The 24,898-nt window shown below is 27.2% G+C and overlaps 3 protein-coding genes across 10 annotated transcripts; 2 read left to right on the top strand and 1 right to left on the bottom strand.

Moving 5' to 3' along the window:
- Window positions 1-4,094: 4,094 nt before the first annotated feature.
- Window positions 4,095-6,714, top strand: PIG-A (phosphatidylinositol glycan anchor biosynthesis class A). 5 transcript variants are annotated; one of them, XM_035886715.2, is made up of 8 exons: window positions 4,095-4,164; window positions 4,622-4,683; window positions 4,785-4,941; window positions 5,026-5,205; window positions 5,294-5,528; window positions 5,642-5,939; window positions 6,014-6,374; window positions 6,442-6,714. In XM_035886715.2, exons 2-8 carry the CDS (start codon window positions 4,655-4,657, stop codon window positions 6,502-6,504), a joined length of 1,323 nt encoding a protein of 440 aa, XP_035742608.1. In that variant the 5' UTR covers window positions 4,095-4,164; window positions 4,622-4,654; the 3' UTR covers window positions 6,505-6,714. The 5 variants fall into 5 exon arrangements, with proteins under 5 accessions (XP_035742608.1, XP_035742610.1, XP_035742611.1 ...); XM_035886717.2 differs by having other exon boundaries at window positions 4,113-4,139; XM_035886718.2 differs by lacking the exon at window positions 4,095-4,164 and adding an exon at window positions 4,200-4,536.
- A 1,209-nt stretch (window positions 6,715-7,923) lies between these two features.
- On the bottom strand, window positions 7,924-17,905 carry LOC118450778 (GIGYF family protein Gyf). Of its 2 annotated transcripts, XM_085661224.1 has the most exons (17): window positions 17,791-17,905; window positions 16,978-17,022; window positions 16,595-16,826; window positions 16,205-16,381; window positions 15,899-16,100; window positions 15,622-15,835; window positions 14,553-15,513; window positions 12,395-12,751; window positions 12,192-12,308; window positions 12,003-12,113; window positions 11,843-11,935; window positions 11,332-11,768; window positions 10,659-10,857; window positions 10,386-10,586; window positions 9,792-10,194; window positions 9,482-9,711; window positions 7,924-9,402 (listed from the first exon to the last, which is right to left on the bottom strand). In XM_085661224.1, exons 2-17 carry the CDS (start codon window positions 17,007-17,009, stop codon window positions 9,277-9,279), a joined length of 4,092 nt encoding a protein of 1,363 aa, XP_085517350.1. In that variant the 5' UTR covers window positions 17,010-17,022; window positions 17,791-17,905; the 3' UTR covers window positions 7,924-9,276. The 2 variants fall into 2 exon arrangements, with proteins under 2 accessions (XP_085517350.1, XP_035742570.2); XM_035886677.2 differs by having other exon boundaries at window positions 7,926-9,402; window positions 12,003-12,308.
- A 5,650-nt stretch (window positions 17,906-23,555) lies between these two features.
- On the top strand, window positions 23,556-24,889 carry bisc (TM2 domain-containing protein 1 biscotti). 3 transcript variants are annotated; one of them, XM_085661219.1, is made up of 4 exons: window positions 23,556-24,029; window positions 24,283-24,364; window positions 24,453-24,499; window positions 24,596-24,889. In XM_085661219.1, exons 1-4 carry the CDS (start codon window positions 23,828-23,830, stop codon window positions 24,727-24,729), a joined length of 465 nt encoding a protein of 154 aa, XP_085517345.1. In that variant the 5' UTR covers window positions 23,556-23,827; the 3' UTR covers window positions 24,730-24,889. The 3 variants fall into 3 exon arrangements, with proteins under 3 accessions (XP_085517345.1, XP_035742628.1, XP_035742626.1); XM_035886735.2 differs by having other exon boundaries at window positions 23,558-23,784; window positions 23,890-24,029; window positions 24,453-24,874; XM_035886733.2 differs by having other exon boundaries at window positions 23,558-24,029; window positions 24,453-24,874.
- Window positions 24,890-24,898: the final 9 nt, after the last annotated feature.

The following is a 24,898-nucleotide window of genomic DNA, read 5'->3' as shown; positions in this document are numbered from 1 at the left end:
AGAAAGAATAGAAAAAAATATGACATAAGAGCAAGAAAGGGACAGCCATGCAAAAACATTCATACACCTTTCACACAATCCCTTTTACTTGTTTCTTACGACAAGCAGAGAGTACTCTACACCCCCTACCCACGGGGGGGACTTATCCAGGGGAGGACCTACCCAGGGGGGGGACGTTGCAACCCTGACGCAACCCAATAAATATATAATATTAATAAGTGAAGTTCCAAATTAATTACTATTTTCAAGAAATAATTTTATTTACTGTATTTATTTTATTAATAACATAGCTAAACTTATAGAAATGAAAAATCTAGTTTGTTTGACGATTGCTAGGAAACAGCAATATTTTTCGTTGTAACTAATGATGAACATTTTGTTCCAAAAAATAAAACATATTGAATATTGAACGAAAACGCTATTTCGATAATATCTGTATCAAAACATAATAGAACAAAATTTGCATCAAGGAAAATAACAAAATCAAAAGAAATCCCCATATAATCAAACTCTTTTATAAAGCAATCATATAATAAGCTCTTTCGAAAGCATTCATGCATGTTAATTATTCTAATTATTGGTCATATACTAATTAATCTATTCATTAGCACAAATCGAAGAATAATTTAAACGAAAAATTATTATTAATGAATCCGATAAGTGATTTAGTAAATTAAAATTATACACATACAAGGTGTCTAATATTAATAATTAGAAGAAAACAAAAAATAAAGAAATACTAAGAAATATTTAAAAATTTTTCTCTACTCTTCTACCATTAATATAATCATTATATTTTTATATAAAATTATATAATTTTAAGTTGAAAAAAAAGAATATGTATAATTGCTTGTCGTTGAGTGTCTTTATCTTACCTACTGACTTGTTACAAAATCTCTTTTATATTTATTTTATTTATTTTCTTGGTTTACGCTTTCAATGGACATTTTTTTGATGATCTTCTGAGATCATCACATTTCTTAAGTTATTCTTAAATGTACTATAAAATGTTACTTCGAAATTAATATTTAAAAAAAAAATTGAAAATAATGTATAATATTATTAGTTAATATTAATAACAAAACACAAATTATATTTCAGGTAGATTCTATGTCGAAAAGATTGTTCTTAGAAACTTCTATTGTTGATATAACATTTTTTACTTCTCTCGATGAATGAGTACTAGAATACTAGAATTCCTTTAACCCTTTCGCTCCGATGGGCGTATATATACGTCTTCGAAGAATGACCATTCATGTACGAAGAGCGTATATATATATGCTCTGAAAAAGTGGGCGCTCGGGTAAGAAGAGCGTACATATATGTTCATACCATATATACTTTGATTTCATATTTTACATGAAATACTTTTGTTAATCGAGTATCTGGCAACGCTACATGCAAAAAGAAAGAGCCGTTGACAAAATTGATATGGTTTTAAAATATGTTGAATGTATTCGTAAAAGTTTAAAATGGTACAAAAAATATTTTTTTCACGTGCTAGACATGGTTGTGTGGAATGCATATTGTCTATTCCAATCAGCAACTGCGACAAAATTACCGTTTGCCAAATTTCATTTAACTTTTATACGACAACTATTGCAAACATACGGGAAACAAAAATCAGATATGAAATGTTCAGTTGCACGAAATAATAATAATCCTGAAAGAGTTATTGAAAGGCATTTTCCGTCTATATATTTGAATGAGGCGTCAAAAAAAAATCCAGTTCGAAAATGTGTCGTCTGCAGTAAACGAGGAAAAAGACGTGAGTCGAGATACTATTGTTCACAATGTAATGTTGGATTATGTGTGGTTCCATGCTTTAAAATTTACCATACCAAAGTTGATTATTAATATTATGTTCGGCTTTTAAATACTTTAGTAATTTCGTTGTATTAAAAAATATTACATGAACATTATAATAAGATATTAAAAAAAAATAAATTTTGATTATACATTTTTATATTTTAGAAAGTAAGATGATATTACTGAATATAATAAATGTTATTGTAAAATTTAGAGAACAAGAAACGATTTCTAATTACTTCGTAGCATTCCGTACTTCAGTGTCAACTACTCAGTGATGCGGCCCGTTCACAGCAATCACATTGTAGCGAAAGGGTTAATATATATAATATTATTAAATATATAAACTAATTTATTTATTATTATTAATATATTGTTTATTATTATAACGCATTGTTTCAGGCAGATGCAAAAGAAGTAATGCACATATGAGAAGAGAAATCACATATTTTGTTTTTTTTTACAGAATACATATTGACTTTGTACTTATCAACTATTTTGTAAAAATGGACGATTATATATTGCCTTATGTCTCATTATAAGATCAATTTTTCAATTCACGCCCACTAATGGCGTACTTATTTACATAAACATATACAACGATACCGATGCTCTCAATGTTCTTTTAGTTTATTTTTTTTCTCACTCGTCATTATGTGTGACGATACACGTTTCGAACGATATTGGATGAACAGGTTTAAATGCCACACCATGTACAATACAGGATTGGTCGGAAATAAAAGAAGACGGAGATAATAGGCGTAGCCAAACGGCGATGGTCAAGCGAATCCTGGTTCGTGCCTTTCTCTTGACTAAGCTTCATTGACCATGCTTATCAGTTGCAACGTCATTATGTAATATGCACAACATTGTTGCGTCTTGTCACTGCAACCACCGATATGTTCGGTGTTGCATTTTGTTTCGAAAAACGTATGCAAAATAATAAAAACAAAGGGTCCGTTGTTTAATAATAATAATAAAAAACTAATACATATGTTTACATTTGCACTATTGCAAAAATTATCGTAATTCCTCGTTCTTCGTTTATTTTGTCATATGGTTTGATCTCAAGTGTTCTTTTTAAATGTTTTTAGAAATTGACAAAGAAAGAAACAAATACATTGTTAAAACTAATGGTCTTACTAAATAGACACATGAAGAGATTTAAATTTTAAGATTTAAATTTTAATAGTGCCTAAGATAAGAAGCGTGAATAGCTCGAGCGTTATCTTTTTGTGACACGACAGCAATGTTCTTTGACGAAACAAAATGGTAGGATTAAATTCATGACATCATGCATTATTTCATAAGTTATCAATGATACTCGTGTATCGATGAAGAGATAATATATTATACACAATAACGTTACAAATGAAACAAATCCTTGAAAGAAAAATTATTCTCAGGGTTTGGTAAAGTCTACGTAATTAATTTTAAGATAACTGGATCTCATCCAGTAAACTGTATAAATCTTTGGGTTTTTTTGAAGAATTCAAAAAAAAAGGGAAATAAGTCATTAAGCTGAGACATGATTACGATTATTTCTTTGTCATACATCAGAACATAGCTTCTCTTACAAACATCATTTTTCAGGTTCGATCGAGATAATAAATTTTTATGTATATATATATATAAATCGAATAACATATTTTTAAATAATATCGAGTCAAAAATAATAAGTAATATAAAAAGATAACTGTATCTAAAATGACCTAAAAGAAGTAACACGCGGAAGGATTAGAGAAACGTATTAAAGTTTACACAAAATGTAGAACTATTTAAATTTGGCGCCTGCGCAATTATGCGAAATAGTTTAGAATAACTGAGAGAGAAAGAGTGAGAGAAGGAAAGATGATATGTGAAAATAGTTGAAAGCGCGGAAAAAGAGAAATAATTGAAAAAGATGAGACGTATGTCGAGTGAATAAAGACTGCATCACAGTAAAACAGATATTTTTATTATAGTAAAAATAATAATAAAATTGAATCATTAACGGATAGCCCGCGATAATAAACATTATGTTATTTTGAATGATAATTATTACTGATGAATTATAATCAATGATATTTATTCATTATAGGAATAATTGTTTAAAAATCTATAGCTTATTTGTTTCTTCAAAGTAACGTGATAAATTAAAACTAAATACACAATGCATATCTATATATCGGACATATCAATGTTGATAAAATAAAGAGATTTACAACGGAAGAGCAATGAAATGTATATTTGAAATTTCCCTGCTAGCTACAATAGCGCCAAAACGGTACAATAGCAAAATTACGAAGTAACTGCTTGGTACAATCTGAGTTTTGTTCTATGAAACACGTGTAATAAAGATCAACAAAATTTCCCGTAACCTTTATAATTTTTAATAAAAATTGTCCAAAAGATATAATTTAATCATTGCAATAGGATTTAAGAATCAGAATAAATTTAAATTTCAAGTTTTTCGAATATTCTGTTTATTACCTGTTATACATATGCAATAACATATTCTTTTTACTTATTTCTTATTAAACATTCGTTTTTAAAAATTTTTTAAATCTATTTAACTTGTAATTTCGACTTAATGAATTAAAACAAAAATAATTATTATAATTACGTAATATTTCATAAGCAAGAATATAATGTTCACCCTAACTTACAATTATTTAACATTAATTAATCTGTGATCATATAATTAAGAAAACTATTCAAATAAAGGATTGTGTAACAATCACAAAAGTAGATATAATAATATAAAGTAAATACAATATCATATTGTTCAAGTTGATAATAACGTAAAAATTAACCTACAAAATATTTCCAGAGATAATATAAATAAAGCGGTTGTAGAAAAGCAATGATGATGAACTTACAACATAAAATATGGTTTGTATTCAATTTTTATTATAAAAAATAAATAAAATAATCTTTTTGTTGGTTATTTAATTTGCGCTTAGAAAAGTATTTATCAGTATGAAATTTTGCAGCATGGTATCTGACTTTTTTTATCCCAATATGGGTGGCGTTGAAGAGCATATATTTAATTTGTCACAATGTTTATTAGAACGAGGACATAAGGTTGTGATATTAACACATTCGTACAAAGATCGAATTGGTATACGTTATATGACCAATGGATTAAAGGTATAAATTTATATGCATAAGATTTTGAGATACTTTTAGCAAACTTTTGCTAAATTCAAACTTTATTTTTCTTTTACATTAAAGGTATATTATATTCCAGTCAAAGTATTTTATAATCAATGTATCTTGCCAACGATGATATGTTCTATTCCTCTAATTCGATATATACTTATTAGAGAAGAAATAGAGATAATACACGGACATTCTGCATTTTCTGCTTTAGCGCACGAAGGAATGTTAATTGGCAGATTAATGGGATTAAAGGTAATATGCAAATTTATTACAGTAACCTGTGATACATTTACTTATGAAGTATTATTAAAATGTTATTAAAATAAATTTTCTTTTTCAGACAGTATTCACAGATCATTCATTGTTTGGATTTGCAGATGCATCTGCTATTTTAACAAATAAATTTTTAGAAATTTCTTTAGCAGATTGTAATCATTGTATATGCGTATCGCATATAGGAAAAGAAAATACTGTTTTGCGAGCAAAAGTTCATAAAGAAAAAGTATCTGTTATTCCAAATGCTGTGGATACTATGCTTTTTACACCAGATATTAACAAACGTAATAATGATTTCAGTAAGTATTTAATATTTATGTGTTTAAATTAGGTGTTTATTATATATTTTATTAAATTGTGTTATACATAATTAATTGGTATAATATAAATTTTTTGATTATTGCTTTTACAGTTACTATAGTAGTAATATCACGATTAGTATACCGAAAAGGTGTAGATCTCCTAGCTCATGTAATACCTGAAATATGTTTGCGACATAAAAATGTAAACTTCTTAATTGGAGGGGATGGTCCAAAACGATGGCTTATAGAAGAAATACGAGAAAGAAATTTATTACAGCACAGGGTTACGTTGCTTGGAAGTTTGGAACATGCTCAGGTCAAACATGTTTTAAATAAAGGTCATATTTTTTTAAATACTAGTCTCACGGAAGCTTATTGTATGGCAATTGTTGAAGCTGCCTCTTGTGGGTATGTATTTTTTTAAAGATATACATAAAAATTATAAAAACATTGCTTTTACATTACTTTTTTTTTCTTTTTAGTTTACAAGTTGTATCTACTAAAGTCGGAGGAATACCTGAAGTATTACCTCCAGATTTGATTTACTTGGTGGAACCAACAGTATCAGATCTTATTAAAGGATTAGAACAAGCTATGTCTGACTATATGAAAGGAAATATAAGTCATCCATTTGATGTGCATAGAAGAATAAGTTTATTTTATAATTGGTTCAACATCAGTAAAAGAACTGAAATTGTTTACAACTTAGTCTCAAATGAAGCAAAGAAAAATTTAGGTCAACAATTAACAAGCTATATTCAGAGTGGTGTATTACCATATCTGCTAGTTGTATCACTGTGTTATATTATATTAAAAATTTTAGAATATATAGTTCCTAGAAAGGTAAGATATAAGATTTTATATATATTTATAGTTAGATCGAAACATATGTGACCCAATGTATTTTCAGTATATTGACATTGTAAAGGATTATAAAGAAAAACATATAGCATCGTCAAAGGAGAGAAAATAGTAAAAAAAAAAGAGGAAATCTTTAGTAAAATTTATTCAATTATTTTATCGATTATTTATGATTTACCAAGGAAACATAAATCTTTTTTGGACCATTTGAACTAAATTGTCTTTTTATATCACTACACCTTTTATATAGTATACAAAAACTGTATGTATAAAGTATTTTTTATATTTATTAGAATTTTATACGAACGCATATTTCTTTGTAACATTTTACATTTTTATTATAAAATATTATATAATTAAAATTAACATATGTATCTTAACTAATAAATTTAATGAAATTAAATATAAGAAAATAATAGTTTATCAAAAGAAATTGTACATAATTTTGTAAATCTGCCTTAAGTGTTATGTGTTGGTTAGTGTTTATACACACAGTTTTGTATGTGTGTGTGTAATCTTAATAATACATTTTTTAATAATAAATTTTTTTATAATAGAAAAAAATAAATTATCCATTTTTTCTTTTAAGTTATTATTTTTGTAAGCTTATCTTCATTATATTTAATGGTTAAAATATGTGGTAATTTTTTATCTTTTATATTACCCTATGAAAAAGTATAAAACATGGCAAAGAAATATGCCTTTGTATAAAACAACGAATACTTTTTACACTCACTATATGTTTACTTTAAATACTTTTATAATCATATATTATTGTTAAAAATGTTTATAAAATAAATACAAAACTTTATAAGCAATAAAAATAATATATTCAAGATATAGATATTATTATTAATGTATAAGAAAAAAATATGAATTATACAATGTCTTATATAACGTTTTCCTTTTTATGATCTTTATCTTACCAGTAAAAGATGATGCAGCAACAGAATTTTTATGTAAAATGTATTATTATGTAAATGTCTATATTTTGTATTCAATTTTTTTTTCTATTATGTTACCAATTTAAGAAAAATTATATAAATTTCATTCAGAAGACAACGTTATTCAAACGTAAGTAAATATAAATTTTTAACAAATTCATTGTAAATATGAAAAATCAGTTATATCTAAAAATAAAAATTTTTTGAATTATGTAAAATATATAAAACGAAAAACAAAACTATCCAATTGAAAATATAGTAATATTTATTTTAATGTTTTCCATTAGATACAATAATAATATTGATACAATATCAATTATCTGTTTCTGTCTAATCATCATTGTATTACTGTACATTTATCTATTTATACATAAATCTTTCATATAAGGGCCAATGGAATTCTCCTAAAACTATTTTGTATAAATTCTAAGAGAAAACCAATGAACCTTAATTAACAATCATTATAATATTATGAGCGGTCAGATCTGTTGTAACATTCCGCGTAAAGAGTAGAGTATCCGTGCCATGTTATCAATCTATAAATTCAATTAGAAACAAAAAATTAAAAGGCTAAAAATATTTATGCATCATGAAATCAGATAGTTAAATTTTTCAACATAACATTTATGGTTACAAGTAAAACTACAAAATTATTTAATTTTATTTAATATATTAATTCAATCTTGCAACGATTCCATAATGCTAGCTATTCGATTGAAAACAAAAATTAAAAAAGTCATGTTGGTAAGATCCATACATAGACAAGCATCATTATTAATGATTATTATTATTATTTCTTATATTTTCGATAATGTCTTGTAAAATTATTAACAAATATTTGAATTTTTTTATTTTGTACATTATTTTCACTGCAGTTACAAATACAAATGATTAGTTCTTAGAACTTATTAAATAATAAAGAATTCTTATTCTGCAGATAATACGAAATTGTATATCTATATTTCTAAAAAAAAGAAAAACAAAAAAGAAAACACTGCCATATTTATAAACATAAGTTACTATTGTACAGGTTAGTATGCGAAGCACAGCAAGAGCAATCTTGCTTGCAACTTTTTTTTTCATTCATTTATTATTTAGAAACAATATAATATTACATGTAACATTTTCTTACGATAGTATAATTATATCTATTACCATACGAAAAATTTCTTTACTGCAGAAAAAGTGCGACTTACTTTTTTTTTTAAACGGTTTATGAAATATAATGTAAAGCAGAATTTTTATGACATTTTCTAGAAAGTAAGAAATCCATAGGATTCATATATACGACATGCTCGATTGCTTAACACTGATGCACATTATGATGTGCTCTGTACAAAAATGATATATGTGTGTGTGTGTGCGTGTGTATGTGTATGTGGGGAGGGGTATGTGTATGTGTGTGTATATATATATATTTCCATGATTTTAAATAAATTTTAACAATGTTAAATTTATCGTTTAATACCTTTACAAGCACATATTGCTATCGACTGCGATGTTTCTATGTATACAAGTTATCGATTGACATAAATTCTTTGTATTTCGTCTATGTACTAAAATGATGATGATGAAATTTTATAAAATTTTTTCAATGTTAGATGTCGCATATCTAAAGCAAAACATTTTCAAATTATTTAATAAATTGTTATTAAACAGTATATACAATGGATATAATTAGATACACAATCTAGCTTCAATCGAATAAAGAAATAATAATGCTACGCCATACAGGTTCAAAGGTTCCCATTATAGAATAAAATGAATTAAAATCGGTTCTAGTAGATATTATCTTTACAGAAAAATTGGTTATGCTTTATAAATTGATTATACTCACAATGGAATCTTTCGAACCTTTTGTATGATCTACAATAAATAACGAACCGTTTGATGAATTGAGCACTGCACAATTTCCTCAATTTTAATAGCACGAAATGCTCTTAAACATCTTCTCCGTAGTCGCGATCTCCAACATTTATACGATCAGGTGCTGCAGTTACACTAAACCCAAGGATCCTATTGTCCACTTTAAACATTTTTCCTTTCTTGGGTTTCTTAGATTTTCCCTATATAAAACAATTATATATGAAAAATATTTAAACGTTTTAAGACGTTTATAATAAAAGTGATGCCTGTAAAAAATACCTTAACTTCCTGAAATTCAGTGGGAGCATTCGGATTTACAGCTGGTGCAGGTTTACACAAATTATCTACCTGCGCTTGAGGTCTCTGTGCTGAACGCCATTTACTTCTTTTTTCTAAAAATTGCTTTGCAAATTCCGTGCATTGTTTACTATCGCCAAGATATACACGTACATATTCTTTTACTTCATATGGTGATTCAAGATCCCGTAAGAAAACAACAAATGTAGGGACTAAATATACAAATTATACATATAAAAACAAATAGAAATTAAAAAATTAATAGTTACAATATGAATGGACTACTACTCACTGTGAACAGAAGTTTGTATAACACTCAAAGCCTTGTAGCACCATTGTGTAAAGTCGTCAAGCTTGGCAGTATTTTGTTCGAATAATTTTTTTACTAGTTCCTCTTCTTTTTTTACTTTATTTTTAGTTGATTTATTATTCTGTTGTTGAGGCTGTTGATTAGAAGTAGATTTTGTTGCTACTGGTTTTGTTGTCTGTTTGGTAGTAAGAGATGATCTTATAGTTGTAGGATCATCCCAAAAACCGCTAGTACTACTATTAGTAGACCAAGCTTGATTGTTACTGGATGAGCTAGAATTAGTCCAATTCAGACATTGTGATGCTGTGCCCCATATACCGGCATTAGGAAGAACATTAGCCGACTCTTTTTGTACTACTTTTTCATGTCTTTCTTTTTCTTGTTGCTAAAAGTTTATTTAATATAATAATATTTTATAATATATCAAATATCTTCCATGTACTAACATTAATAAAATTTTACACTTACCTTATATAATGTTTTATATATTATATATCATTTGTTTAACAATTATTTTGCTTAAAAATAATTTGAATGGTTTGTAATATTGAATATTAAATATTTGTATATGTTTACCTTAGCAATGCGTTCTTGCTCTTCTTGTTGAATTTGCGTAAGACTTTTTACTTGAAGAACTTTATTAGAAGATGTGGCTTTTTCTGCCCACTTAAACTGTAACCGTTTGGATGAATCTGTTACTGCTGCTTCTTGCACTGCCTCTACAGCTTTTTGTTGTGCTAATTGTTGTTGCATTAATTGTTGGTATCGTTGCTCCTCCTATAATAATTAAAATTATTAAGAAAAAAGTATTACTAAAATTGAAATATTTATTGTTAAATAGTTAATTACAGCTTTTTTCTCTCGTTCTAGCCTCTGAATTTCTGCAAGTGAAGCATGAGTTGTAGGAGCAGGTGTACAAGGTGCTTGAGCCCATGGTGCTTTACTTCTTTCTTGAAGTTTACGAAGAGCTTCCGCTTCTCGACGTCTTTGTTCAGTACGTCGTGCCTGTTCTTCAGCTTCGAGCAGCTTGCGTGCTTCTGTTTCTTTTCTGAAATAACAATAATAAAATTAAAATATTATATAAAAAAAGAATAATATAAGTCCTTTAATGCAAAATTGGTGTAAGTCAATTTTTTGCCTATTTGATTTAACACCACATCTCATTAATTTAATCTTCATTCTATCTCGTGTAAGAATAATATTAGAGTCTAGCTTATTAGTTTCTCGGTATAATAACTGGACAAATAAAAAACGTTCACTGAAAAGTTCGATACAGCAGTAGTGCAAATCCAAAAAATATTGAATAAAATAATTATGTATCTTATTTTCAAGAAAAAACGACATTATCTTATCTTAAGGTATGAGTTTACAGTAGTTTACAAAAAAAAAGGTAACATTCTTCGATATTATTGGATTTTACATAAGTTTTACTTCATCCGCCATTATCCACCGATCAACTTTTTTGACTTTTATATTAAATAGTTCATATATACAATAACAATACATTATAAAATTAGTATACTTGATTCTTTCTTCTTCCTGTTTTCTTTGTTCCTCTTCTAATTTTTTCTTTTTCTCTTCTTCTTTCTTATGTTTTTCTTCTTGTTTTTTAATTTCTTCCCGTTTTCTTTTTTCTTCTTCCTGCTTCCTCTTAATATTTTCCTCTTCCTGTTTTCGTTTTTCTTCCTCTCTTTTTTTCTTTTCTTCTTCTTTACGATTTTTCTCTTCCTTTTTTTTTTGTTCTTCTTCCTGTTTCCGTTTTTCTTCTTCTTTCCGTTTCTTATCTTCTTCCTTTTTTTTTCTTTCTTCTTCTTTTCGTTTTGCCTCTTCCGCTTGTCTAACTTGTTCTTCTTCCTGCTTTCTTTTAGCTTTCTCCTCTTCAGCTTGTCTTTGTAATTCTTCTTGTTTTCTTAATTCTTCTTTCTTTCTTTGTTCTTGCAATTTAAGATTCTGTTCTTCCTAAAAACAAATAAACACATTTAATGATTTTTATTATACATTAATAAGAATTACTATATAGTGAAGGTATTTACTAGTATTTGTTGTTCCGTTTTTATTTCTTTAGTATGCAAATTCCAAAGTGTAGTAGGTAATTGTCCAGGTGGTACTGCAGGTATAGGTCCCACCTATAATATATATATTCTAAACAAAACTGTACACATTATACATACAATTCAATATATAGAAACATACCTGTGTTAACCAATTCTGAGCATTAAATTGTGGAGTTATCTGTGGAGGTGAATGTGGCCAAACAGTATCGATATGAGATGTTTGTGGATGTCCTGTTGCATTAACATTAAGCTGCCGTAGCAATGATTTTATAGGATTATCTTCTTGAGATGAAGCAGAATTTAAATTTGATTGTGAAATTGTAGGTACATTTTGGATACCACCCATTTGTTGAATGAGTTGCTGTATAGGATCAATCTGACCAGGGTGTCCTGCAGTGTTGGTTTGTGAACTAGATGGTAGATGAGGTTCGGGTTGTACCTTTGCCTGCCATAGTTACAATACCATGCAAATATTTTATTCATATAACATTAATATACACACAATTGTACAATAATAAATATTTTATTAACCTGTTGCATTTGATTGAATAACTGCATAACAGGATTTGACGGTGATGGTGTAAGATGAGGCACAAATGGATTTGTAGAAATTGGCATATCTGGTATTTCAGAATCCTGAATAACATATTGGAGTATTAACTGGTTTTGTTCGATAGGGCTTAAAGTTGCCCAATGTTCAGATTGAGAAAGTTTAGCTATAGCTGATGTTCTCATTTGTCTTAACAATATTTGTTGATTTTGTAATAAACGCATATGTTGATACTGAAGTAAAAGTAAAGGATCTTCTATTCCAGACTTTGGTAAAGCAGTAGCAGTTATACCTGCAGGTACTGTACTAGGAACAGAAGGTATTACTGGTTCGGATAACTGAAAAGAAAGATTTCATTAGCTTAACAAATTTAAGATAAAGAATCTTGTTTCATTGCATTATTTAAATAATAATGATCTATATATGATGTAATATACAAGTTGATCATACAAAGTATTCTATGCAAATGTTGCAACGAATTTTCGGATTTCCCTCTTATTTGAGAAATAAATACTTTAAACAAAATTTTTAGTACTATATTCTTCGTATATCATTTATCAACATTAGCATTCTTTTACTTTTATCTTTTATATATCCAAAAATATAAAGAATAATTTTATTATTTTTAATTAAATTATAAGTCTTTTTATATGAAAATATAATTATAAATGTATTTATTTCCATTGGAATTTACTGTGATGCAATCTCCACTTTAAAAAATAATATAAATGTGCGTGCATGCGTACACGTGTGCGTCTGCATTCGTGTATGTGCATGTGCATATATTTCATTAAGAAAGCTCGAATTTTAAACTTAAATAAAAACAAAGATTATATTTATAATATTATAATATCTTTCATTTGATTTTAAAATACATTCCATATCATTATGTATGAAAAATAGTATCGACTAAGTAGTTGTCAAAGCTCTTTATGATATCGTATATTCTGATGGACTAATTTGATCAATGACGCGAGTGATGTTGGTTTGTAATTTGTCATTTGCCGCGATTTGTTGGCATAGATCAGAGATTAATGTAGCCCCCACAAAAAATAATTTGAAAGTGTTAGATCACACGATCTCAGTGGCCAGTTGACGTCATCATCTCGCAAAATAATGTCTTTCGAATCCTTTAAACTTTTCAGTCAGTAAGTCCAATATTTAACAATAGATGACTTAAAGGCTAACATCATTCGTGTTAATGGTGAAATTGAGCTTCACTTATGCGCGAATGTCATTGAAAATATAAGTACCAGAACGCATACCACCTTACACAAGAGTTACAACGACCACTTGGCCGATATTATTTTTTATACGTAATGTTATTGAATGTATTTTAAAATCAAATAAAAAATATTATAATATCGTAAATATAACTTGATTTATTGAAGTTTAAAGTTCAAGCATCCTTAATGGAAAAACCTCTATATATATATATATATATATATATATATATATATATATATATATACAGACACAAATAATTAAGGGATTATTACGACATCTACAAACTTCAGTAGTGAAAATTTATTTTCTTGTATTTCCTAATAATTTTAAAAGTTTTAGGAAATTTGCTTAATGTAAAGATTTACATTTCGTCTAAAACATTATTTTTCTAAGCAATTTAAATACATACATGATATAATTCATATATACAATACTGACTTATTTATCCAATTTACTATATGGCTTTAATAGATTAAAACTATAATTAAAATTTATTAAAAAATAATTACTTTCATGCAATGAATCATTATATGTTTTGATTACGTAATTAATAATTCATTTCGCATTTTAGTTTCTATTCCTTTACATATTCACAATTCATGTACAATCTCCGAATCTCTTCTACTATTATGCGATAAATCTTACATATAGTAAAAATTATGATTTAATTTAAAATAATAAAGATATTCTTTATACATGTCAGAAAAAAAATAGATATAAGAAAATTGTGATACTACAAAATTATACATAAAATAAAATTAAAGATTTAATTTGAGATGTTTGTTTTTCAAAAAAGAAGGAAAACCTGAAATTTTATGGCGACATTTACATGAGATATTACGCGCGCGAACGTACGTATAGATTCTTCATTTAAAACATAACTCTTGAAAATATTGAACAAACAATAATTACCTTTAAGGGAGGAATGGATGGCCCTGGAATAAATGGCACTCTTCCACAAATTTTCATTAACTCCCCTAAAGTAGTATATCTCTCATCACAAGTCCTTCTTACCATTAACCCCGCAGTAAAGTATCCAGCCTTACACCATTCAGCCATTTCACTTGCCAAAAATGGACCTTGTACTTCACCTTGTGGATCACGATAAAACCATTTTTCTTGTACATTCGAAGTTGTTTGTTGATTGTTGATAGATGGGGAAATAGTTGCAGCTTTCTCTCTATGGCTTTCTTCATCAGCCATCAATTTGGCCACTAAAGCATCAGCTTCTTCCTTCATTCTATCTAGATCATCTTCAGATTTCTTCACATTATCTATTACTGAATCATGTGTAACCTTTTGTGATTCGGTTTGTACGGATACTTGTCTATTCACAGACACCACTATATCCTTATTAACTTCTGGTTCTACAGTTCCTCTGTCATGTATCACATTTGAACATTTATTATCTGCATCATTTGGTTGAGTTTTATCATTTTCAGTATTATTTGTATTTACATGTGTCATAGTAAGAGAAGCAGACGAAGATGTAGATGATAAGCTTTTTGCTGAAGTATTGCTAGATGTTGAAAGTACTACTTTACTTGGAGAATTACTAACGTCTCTTTCTGTAGCGTTATCTTTTTCTTCCTGTAGACGAACAGATTTTGGTTTTTCCCTATGCTTTGTACCAGTAGAATCATTTGTATGATGGCGATTTTCTACTTGTCCTTGGCCTGTGCCATATGGCACAGATTTGTTAATAGATTTCGATGTAATGGAAGCATTTCCTTCAGAGACACGTCGAGTCCTTAACTCTTGAGAATTACGTACGCTAATAATTCCTTCATCGTCATCATCTGAATACATTCCCCCATGAAATGCCCCTGAAGCATCAAATCGTCCACCACTTTCACTAGGGTTTTCAGTCGCCCTAATATATAAATAAAACTTTAATTTGATTTCATATTTCAGAAAGATTTAATACTATCACTTATAAAATACTAGAAAATTGATTGCAATATATAATATATCTAATCACCATTCTGGAAGATTGTCATGATTATCATGATGATTAGATTCCCACGTACGCGCAGTACGAGGTGGAGGAATATGATTTGTTTCGTGAGACCTGTGACTTCCACGGAATTCCCATCTTCCACCACCAGTACCACTTCGACTTTCTTCACCATCACCTTCATTTCTATCCAGTCTGTCCCTATCTATACTGCCCCCTTCACGCCAACTGTTTCTACCTACGAACAAAATACAAATACATATAATTCTGAAATTATCTAAAATAGGGAAAATTTACTTACCCCACTTACGCCAACCATCATCATCTTCTCCGCCATTTCGATGTCTTCGCCAATTGCTTTCCATAAGAGAACTTCCACTAGTCCCACGAGATAATTCTTTTCTAGGACTAGTAGAACCATTCCATTCAATTGGATCAGAAGATCCATTTCTTTCTGACCAACCTCGTTCACTTTGAGATCTATCAAATGGTCGACTTCTTCCCTAAATAATAATATAAAACAATATAAAATGTATAATTGAAAAGTTAACAAAATTATTTTTATTTTTGTCTTAACGAACATTTGTTTCAAAAATATATTACATACTTGAAAAGACTGGCCTGAATCAATGCGAATTATTTCACCCGAATCCTCAAAACCAACTGCTCTAGAATAATGAGAAGAATACAAACTGCCTCTTCCATTTCTACTTCTCCCTCCACGATCTACACTTCCACCTCTTCCACGGCCTCCAATATTAGTCACGCCTCCATTCCACATACGCTAAAAATTGCATATGTAGAGTATATTAGTTTCACACTGGCACACATACATATGAATGTTAATAATATATCAATATTATATTTATATTCCATCAATTAAGTGAATCAAATAAATTATATTTATATTTCAATAAATAAAATTTATAATGTTTAGCAATTAACATCAGGAATTATTTTTCTAATTTCAGATAAAAAATCTATTGGTTTGACTTACTGTTTCATCTTCTGTCATCTGTATAAGAGCTAGTGGAAGTTGAGTTTTTTCAACATATAATGTTGAAAATGTTATCAATGGTTCAGGTGGCTTATAATTACGGTCAAACAAAGCCAACATCTCTTCTCGTCCATATCTATGCTCCGCTAATTGATATCGAGGAGTACTTAAAGTTGAAGTACTTCCACTAGTACCACTACTATTAGAATTTTCTCCTGAGAGATTGCGCAACCTATTTTCATGGATATGTATAATATATAAGTATTTGCTCATTTATCATTAACTTTTATTTTTAATGATATTGTTCTAATATCATAAAAAGTCTTGTGTTGATATTAAATAATGTAAATATTAATAAATATTATTTTATATATATTACATACCATTCAGGACCAAACTTCATAGAATCCGTCATGACGAATTATTTGCTAAAAGAAAAAAATGAAATAATACATAATTTATGTATTAATAAAAATATAATGTAAAGTCATACAAATCATTTTTGTTATCAAAGAATATTAGCATATGTATAAATTTATACATATATAAATAAAAAAAAAACAAATAACTATTAAATATATGAATAATATAGAAAATATTGTATTACTTAATGTAAAACATATAGAATTTATACGAATCAAAATTTTTTTGTAAAATCTTATGATATCATATGGTAGATATACAAGAAATTTTATAAAAGGAAAGTTACGACCAAAAAATGAATAATATAATAAAAAGAAGAAAATGAATAGTCTTGTATGGTGATATTACAATAAAAATTATTAAAATTGTTATTAAACATCCAAGGATGAAACTTTCTTTTTTAAAGATAAATGAAAAAGAATAAAATAAAATAACAAAGTGCACAACAGACGGTGGAAATGGCATGTTACAAGCAGTTTTCTCTAAGATGCTATGGTCATAAAGTTACCTTTAATAGATAAACAAAGATATTAGATATGACATATCATATAAATAATCTCAGTGGAGCACATGCTACATCTTTATTTATGACATATTCTTTAACGATACGATTTTCTAAGCCAAGGTGGCAATATTAACCAAACTTTTTTGTCGATAGTTGTCACATAAAATCCCGAATAAAAGATTAATTTATATAGAAAAATCTTGAAACAGCATTTATTAATGTTATATAAAATAATAATAATAAATCTTTAAACAGATAAAACAAATACCTTTGTGATCTTTGAAATAATTGAGAACAGCGATACAACACACCAATATGGCTGATGATTTTTTGGAATAAAGCGCATGCGGATGTAGGTGGCATGTCTGAACATACAAAATTCTTCTATGGTTCAAGACTCTAACCAAAAAGGGTTAGATAGAGCGGATACTCGTCATAAATTTTAACGGCATTATCGATGCAATTTGAAGAATATACTTTATTGTCTGAATACGTATGGTCTGTGCTTGTATGAATTCTTTTTATTTAAACAATTTCGTATTGATTATTGTTGATTTTAATTGGTTGTCTCGATACGATTGCACGAAAGCACCATTACGTCAAATTTATATTAATATGGTAAAAATATTTATGTACGTAAGTTATTGATAGCTTATAAGTGCTTTTATAAGTGCTTACAAACTATAGCATGTTAAAGCACGTGTATCCAAAAATTTTGTAGGAAAAATACTTATACAGCAAAAATACTTTTGTCTTTTTCTTTCTTTCTTCTTATTGATTATGAACCTTAATCTAAAAATGCATTCTTAATTTCATGATTAGATTTGAAAATATATTTCTAGATTCTTGGTTCGGACTAATTCTGACGTATTTCGATTATCTCTTTGCTAAAATTGTCTCATAGCATTACAAATCAAATGGAAATTATAATACTACATCAAAGGTATAAAATGTATTCAATAATGTGCTGTTACTATATGAAAGTACATTTCATATAAAAGCAATCTCTCCCAAAAATAATGTTTCCGATTTCATTCGAATTTAAATATATTATAATCTTTAGTTCTGAATAAATGCAACCTAAAATGATATTTTAAAATATTAAACATTGTGGAAGTTAAAACTATTATATCCTCTTTCCAAAAATTGTATTCTTAAAACTGTATATTTAATAAAAACTATTTTTTCTTTTGTAATTAATAAGGATACAACTGTTTAATAAAAAATACAAATGCAGCAAATATTGTTATTTAATGATATTTTTTTTTATTTATTACAAAAATTGTATAGGACATATATAAAAAAAATTTTTTCAAAATCTGTATAAATTACAATATATTCTTTAAATATTTTCCTTTCGATTTACAATTAAAAATATCTAAAAATATTTTAAACAAAGGCATTATATATAATATATTTAATTCATATATTTATATATTCTTATATATTCTTCATGTATGTTTGAATAAACCATTGGCTTCTAGAAACTGCCTACTTTTTTTATTGACTCTGTCTTGTAAAAGAGTTCATCATGCACGTACATTCCTCAAAAATAATATTAATAATTCCATTTAGGTTTTGAAGATGTTCATAAATTTATAACAATCAGAATAGTGTAATTATTAATATGGTATCAACATGTATATGTTATTTGCTATTTATATTATTATATTATTATTTGAATCTGAGTAGATTAAACCTTACTTTATAAACAGGTGATTCATATTTGATAATAAAACAACTTATTTTAATTTCTTAATAGATAAAAGTCTTTGAAAAAATCTGAAAAAGTTCATATATCATCTTTAAACTTTTTAAATTGAGATTAGAATAAAAAATTTAAGTAATATTAATATACAAATTTTTTCTAATTTACCATTTCGATTATTATGTCTTTTCCCTACTATCTTTTTATATTTTCTGAATGTTGATTTTAATTGATTTATGCACCTTAGATTCATTTTTTTTTTTTTTTTTTTTTTTTTTTTTTATAGCAAAATCAAGGCTAATATATTTTTTCTAAAAAATTTATAATTTGTTAATTTATTATTCAGCATAATTCAAAAATCACGTAAGATATATCTATTGATAATCGTTTGATCTAACAATTCATACAAAATCTCATTAGCTAACAGTTTGTTTTTCGTACACATATATAAGGTGTCCTGTGAAACTTGGTCGAACTATATCTTTGAAAGGATTAGAGATCGAAAAAAATATCATGACAAAATTAAATGGTATTAAACGCTAAATAATTCTGTAAAACTTTCATGCATTTTTGTGCATCAATGCAGTTGCAAGATGCAATTGCACTTTTGTAAAAAATAAAATTCTAATTGAAATGTTTAGAATGGAAGACCATTTGAACATCTCTTGTAGGGTAAGTAGTGTAAGAAATAATAAAATACTTTATCAAAAGTGATTCATATTTACAAATAATTTGAAATTAAATTATTTGTATTATGAAATTAAAATAACACTTAAACTAACAATTTTCAGACATAACATTATGAAGATGTTTTATAGAGGATGAAAACTGCATCAATTAATATATTAAAAATTAGAGTTTTATTGCTTAAAAAAGTGCAATTGTACCTTGAATCTGTAACGATGCACAAAAATGCATGAAAATTTCATAAAATTGTGTAGTGTTTAATATCATTTAATTTTGTTGTATGATATTTCTCTTGATTTCGAATTCTTTTAAAGATGTAGCTCGGTAGTTCCATAGGATACTCTGTATATGAAGAACGAAATTGGTCAAATATATCAGTGCTACATTTTTCTCCGTTATAATTTATAATTAAAACTTAAAGTTTTTAATCCGCTAAAAATTTCATGTCTTTTCAACTTTATAGAGCGAAGATAATAAGGATACTACTTTGTCCTTTTTTGAACAGTTTTAAATTAGAATATTGTTGGTATAATATTCATATATACTTGTAGATGCTGTTTTTGCTTAAATGATACGAATATATCTCTTTTATTTTTTCAAATGGAAAATTTAATAAAAAAGAAACTCATTCAGTTTAAAATTGAAAATTACTAAAATGCTGTATTTATGGGAGACTCAAACCACTATAACTACTTTTATAATCAAGAATTCAATTTGCGGAAAGCTTGCGAGCAAGGTTTTACTCTAATAGTATGAAACGATAGCACTGTAAGAAAAATCATAGGAGATGAAAAGAGTAATAAAGAAAGTGGAAATGGAAAAGAAAGCATATAAAGGAAACAATAAAAGGATTATAAAAGAATGAAGAAATGGACAAATCATTATTTAATTATTTAATCAAATCAAAGTTTTTGTCAACAGAAATAATAAATTGGATTAAAAATAACAATATTTATTTTAAAAGCTTGTCGATAGTTGTTAACTTTCTGAAAATAATAAAATGAAAATAAAAAATATTGTCATCTTCGAAAATATTTACCTCCTAAAATAAGAAACAATAATAAAACATAATTGTGTTTAAAAAAAAACAACACTATATAACACAAACGTCCAAATTTTTCAATTATTATGAAACTTTTTTTATTTATAACTATTTGTAATCGCTTAAAAAAAAGATGTTACTTCTTTTCGATGATAACTAAAAAATATAATAAATTGAGCGCCACTTCAACTAAGTTCGATTAACTCGATCGACAATGTAGCAAAACAGAACTTTTAACTATATATCATTCTTAACCTATATTTATATGATATCAATAACCATTTAAAAATGTTATATATAGTATAAGAATACATATATGAATTCTCTTAAGGCTGTTCACTATCTTTTCTTCAAAGCTCATGTAGCTTCAATGACAAATATGGACAAAATATGAACTACGAAACAAGCAGGGAACGCTGTCCTCCTCATGTCAATATCATATCAGTATATAAGCTTGTTTGGTTATTCTTCTTCACATGTACATAATAATTGGTTTCGTGTGAGTTAGAGTAAGTATTCAGTAGGCTGTTAATTCACATTTTTCAGTTTCTCATAAATATGTTTTTCTTTGATGGTAGCATGCGTCTTGTAGATGGTAGATGCGTGCTAGATACGATGTCGATATACATTTGATTAACGATAAATACATAAAAAATAATAAATATAATTGTCACATATAAGAATTAGTATATAAATCTGCGACAAGGACTAGTGCCCTTTATACTACTTCAACTATTACAACTACTATTATTACTATTACTACTGATAATAATAATAATAATAAAAATGTTCTTAAATATTATTTGTATACATCTAGATATTATTTAATAAATTTTATATTATAATAGTAAAGACAATTAGCTTCGACTGAATATAAGTAAGAAAGTGTAAAATAAATACATAACGATCATAAGTTAGTAAAATAAGAAGAAACGATAGTAGACGAAAACAAAAGAAACGTTTTTTCATATCGCATTACATGGGCAGTTGTCATGTATCGACACGATTTGTTGAAAGTTCGCGCGTTAAACACCATGTAAAATGATAAATTTTTTCTTTTTTTGTTATCATAAATATTTCATCATCATGTGTCATGATATATACAAGTATATTCTTCTGTTTCTTCTTATTACTGTTCTTATTACTATATTATTATATTACATATTATTATTATAACTATTATTATTATAGCAATAATATGAAGTGAACTTCTACAGAAAAAACAAAATAGGACTGGGAGAAAAATCTCCTTGATAATATGGAAACGAATTCGTATTTTGATCTTTATTAAAAATAATATATAATATATATATTCACTAATTGTTAATTTTGAACAAATAATCGATAAATGTAAATTTTATATACATTTGTCATCAAACAAAATTATACTGCTGTTGTGTCCTATCTATCATACATCACCGTGAAATTTATGTCACTCATCAGTGGAAAAAATAAATATAAGAAATTGGATAGTAATACCTTACTAAGTTATTAAATAATAAGGAGAAAAAGAGTATAATTAATTCATTATTTTCGTTTACATCGATGCAATAAAAAAAATCACCGAAATCATTGAAGCCTCGAGAGAACCCAAGATTTTCTGAATTACGAATAGATACTTGCCAATGTGCTATACATTGATTATAGAATCTCTATCTTATTAGTCAATAAAACATAATTTTTCCAAAATTTAACGATATTTTAGAAATTCAAATCCCTTGACATAAACGATTGCACATGTATATTTTTGTCATAGAATCATCTAGTCAAAGCTTATTAAAATGATCGAGTGAGTTACCGTAGCTTCTCCATATGAGCATTGTGAAACATATTTCTTTGCGTTCGAAAATGTTCAAAAACTATTTACGCACATAATCAAGCAAGCAATCGCTACTTCACATATAACACATCATTCAAGCGTGATATGAAAATCAGTAGTGAGAGTACGAGTTTCATTTCTTTTGCCACAAATTTCGAGGTGTACTACAGTACTAAATTTTTTCTTCACAAAAAATGTTAAAAACATCACTTATGCCATCAATAAAAACAAGTAATTCTTGACCAATTTTGATGATCAAGATCTCTTTTTGAAAAAGATTTTTATTTGTGTATAAACTATTCTCGAAAAATATCTTTTAACATGATTTTTTTTTTCGAATAAAAAACAAACTTTTTTAAAAATTTGAAACTAATACGCCGTAGATTAAATCTTTAAAATGAAACTTTGTTCATCAAAATCAGTCAAGAATTACGCCTGTACTTATTAATATATACAGTCTTATTTGATTTTAATTAATATTCTGTTTGTTCTGTATTATGTATAAACTTTTTAAATAGTCATTGATATCACAAAAATATAGGTTAAGAACAACATACAATTGATGATTTTACTGTTTTGCTACACTGGTGATTCAATTAATCGTTGATTAAAGTTAACCAAGTTTGGCCTTAAGATGCACAACAAACAGAAAAAAAGAGAAAAGTAATAAATAAAACTTTCTTCACATTAGCTTGACTCGTACGTTCCGGAATACTTTAATTGGTTGTTATCCGATTTTTTGTCCAACTTACTTTTACACTCGATTATGACGCCATCTAAAGTTATATAAACACAAATATTTAGCGCTTAGAACTTGAACCTAATTCTTTGACGAAAAACTTTTATTGTGGACACAAGATCTTTAACTAACACAGGATATAGCTAAGCCTGCTTTAAGTATTCAAAACATGAAAACGACAGCAGCGCGCTCATGTCCTCTTTCATTGTGTTCAAAATACAACAAAAATGTAGACATTACTTTAATCTTGAACTAGAAGTCAATAAAGTAACGCTATTGCATTTATAGTATTAGTGTAAAATGAAACGTTATGTGTTATCTAGCACAACTTTTTAGCGTGTTTTTTTTACTTTCTTTATTAATTTTACACAGCAATGCTGCCGATTACACATATGAAATTGACTGTAATAATTTACGAATGGGACAATACATCTGCCCTCATCCCGATTATGATTTCATAGATCAAAAAACTCAACAACCTAAAGGGTGTACGAAAGAAAATAAAGCCAGGGGTAAATTTACTTATATATTTATATATTTCCTTATAATATGAATATTATTTATATTTGTAATACGTATATTTATCAATTACAGTATTAACCTTTACTAAATATTTTATAGATCTTTTCCTAAAATGCTTTTTATTATCGTACACTTTGTAGACTTATGCCAAGAACAATACAATGATAAGAATTGTAAAAACTTGATGTTTCTTAAATTATTCATTAATTTTCATAAATAATGTATTTGAATTTTATTTTTTAGTATTGTGTCTAGCTGCAGATGGCCTTATTTGTACAGAAACGAGAAATAATACTTTTAAAAAGGATATACCTTGTAAATGGACGTATGTATATATATATATATATATTAAGATCGTTTTAATTGAAAGTCACTATGTTTCATATCAAATATTTTCTTATAATCATTTACAGTAATGGATATTCCTTTGAGACAACTTTACTGTTGTCTATATTTTTGGGTATGTTTGGTGCAGATCGTTTTTATCTTGGATATCCAGCACTTGGATTGTTGAAATTAAGTACTTTAGGTTTTCTCTTCCTGGGTCAATTCGCAGATGTAATACTAATAGCAACACAGATTGTCGGACCAGCGGATGGTTCACATTATGTTATGCCATATTATGGTGCCGGAATTAATATTGTCACAAGTAATAACTTCACATACAGAGTGCCACAATATGATAGCTAAAAGAACAATTGCAGCACAGAAATAATAATTATTTTAAGAAATTGTGTAGCTTTTGCTTCTGTCACGAGCAACGATGTACAATCCTACATATGAGTCCTATTCTAATATATTTTGATGTATTATTCTCTATATAATGTTATAAGTCTTATAAAAAAAAGAAGCTACCTTG

This window comes from Vespa mandarinia, chromosome 14 (genome assembly GCF_050613455.1).
Source record: "Vespa mandarinia isolate Hongniang chromosome 14, ASM5061345v1, whole genome shotgun sequence".
NCBI classification, from domain to species: Eukaryota; Metazoa; Arthropoda; class Insecta; order Hymenoptera; family Vespidae; genus Vespa; species Vespa mandarinia.
This window is presented reverse-complemented; position numbering and strand designations above follow the sequence as displayed.

Bases quoted from the DNA above. Each gene is read 5' to 3' on its own strand.
- LOC118450778 (XM_035886677.2), bottom strand. From the start codon at position 17,009: ATGACGGATTCTATGAAGTTTGGTCCTGAATG. The intron at 10,858-11,331 runs GTATACTAATTT...TTGTTATTTCAG, and splicing joins CAGGAAGAAGAAAGAATCAA to AAAAGAAACAGAAGCACGCA. The intron at 9,403-9,481 runs GTATTTTTTACA...TGTTTTATATAG, and splicing joins CTGAATTTCAGGAAGTTAAG to GGAAAATCTAAGAAACCCAA.
- PIG-A (XM_035886715.2), top strand. From the start codon at position 4,655: ATGATGATGAACTTACAACATAAAATATG. The intron at 5,206-5,293 runs GTAATATGCAAA...TTTCTTTTTCAG, and splicing joins GCAGATTAATGGGATTAAAG to ACAGTATTCACAGATCATTC. The intron at 5,940-6,013 runs GTATGTATTTTT...TTTTCTTTTTAG, and splicing joins GTTGAAGCTGCCTCTTGTGG to TTTACAAGTTGTATCTACTA.
- bisc (XM_035886733.2), top strand. From the start codon at position 23,828: ATGTGTTATCTAGCACAACTTTTTAGCGTGTTTTTTTTACTTTCTTTA. The intron at 24,030-24,282 runs GTAAATTTACTT...TTTATTTTTTAG, and splicing joins GAAAGAAAATAAAGCCAGGG to TATTGTGTCTAGCTGCAGAT. The intron at 24,365-24,452 runs GTATGTATATAT...AATCATTTACAG, and splicing joins GATATACCTTGTAAATGGAC to TAATGGATATTCCTTTGAGA.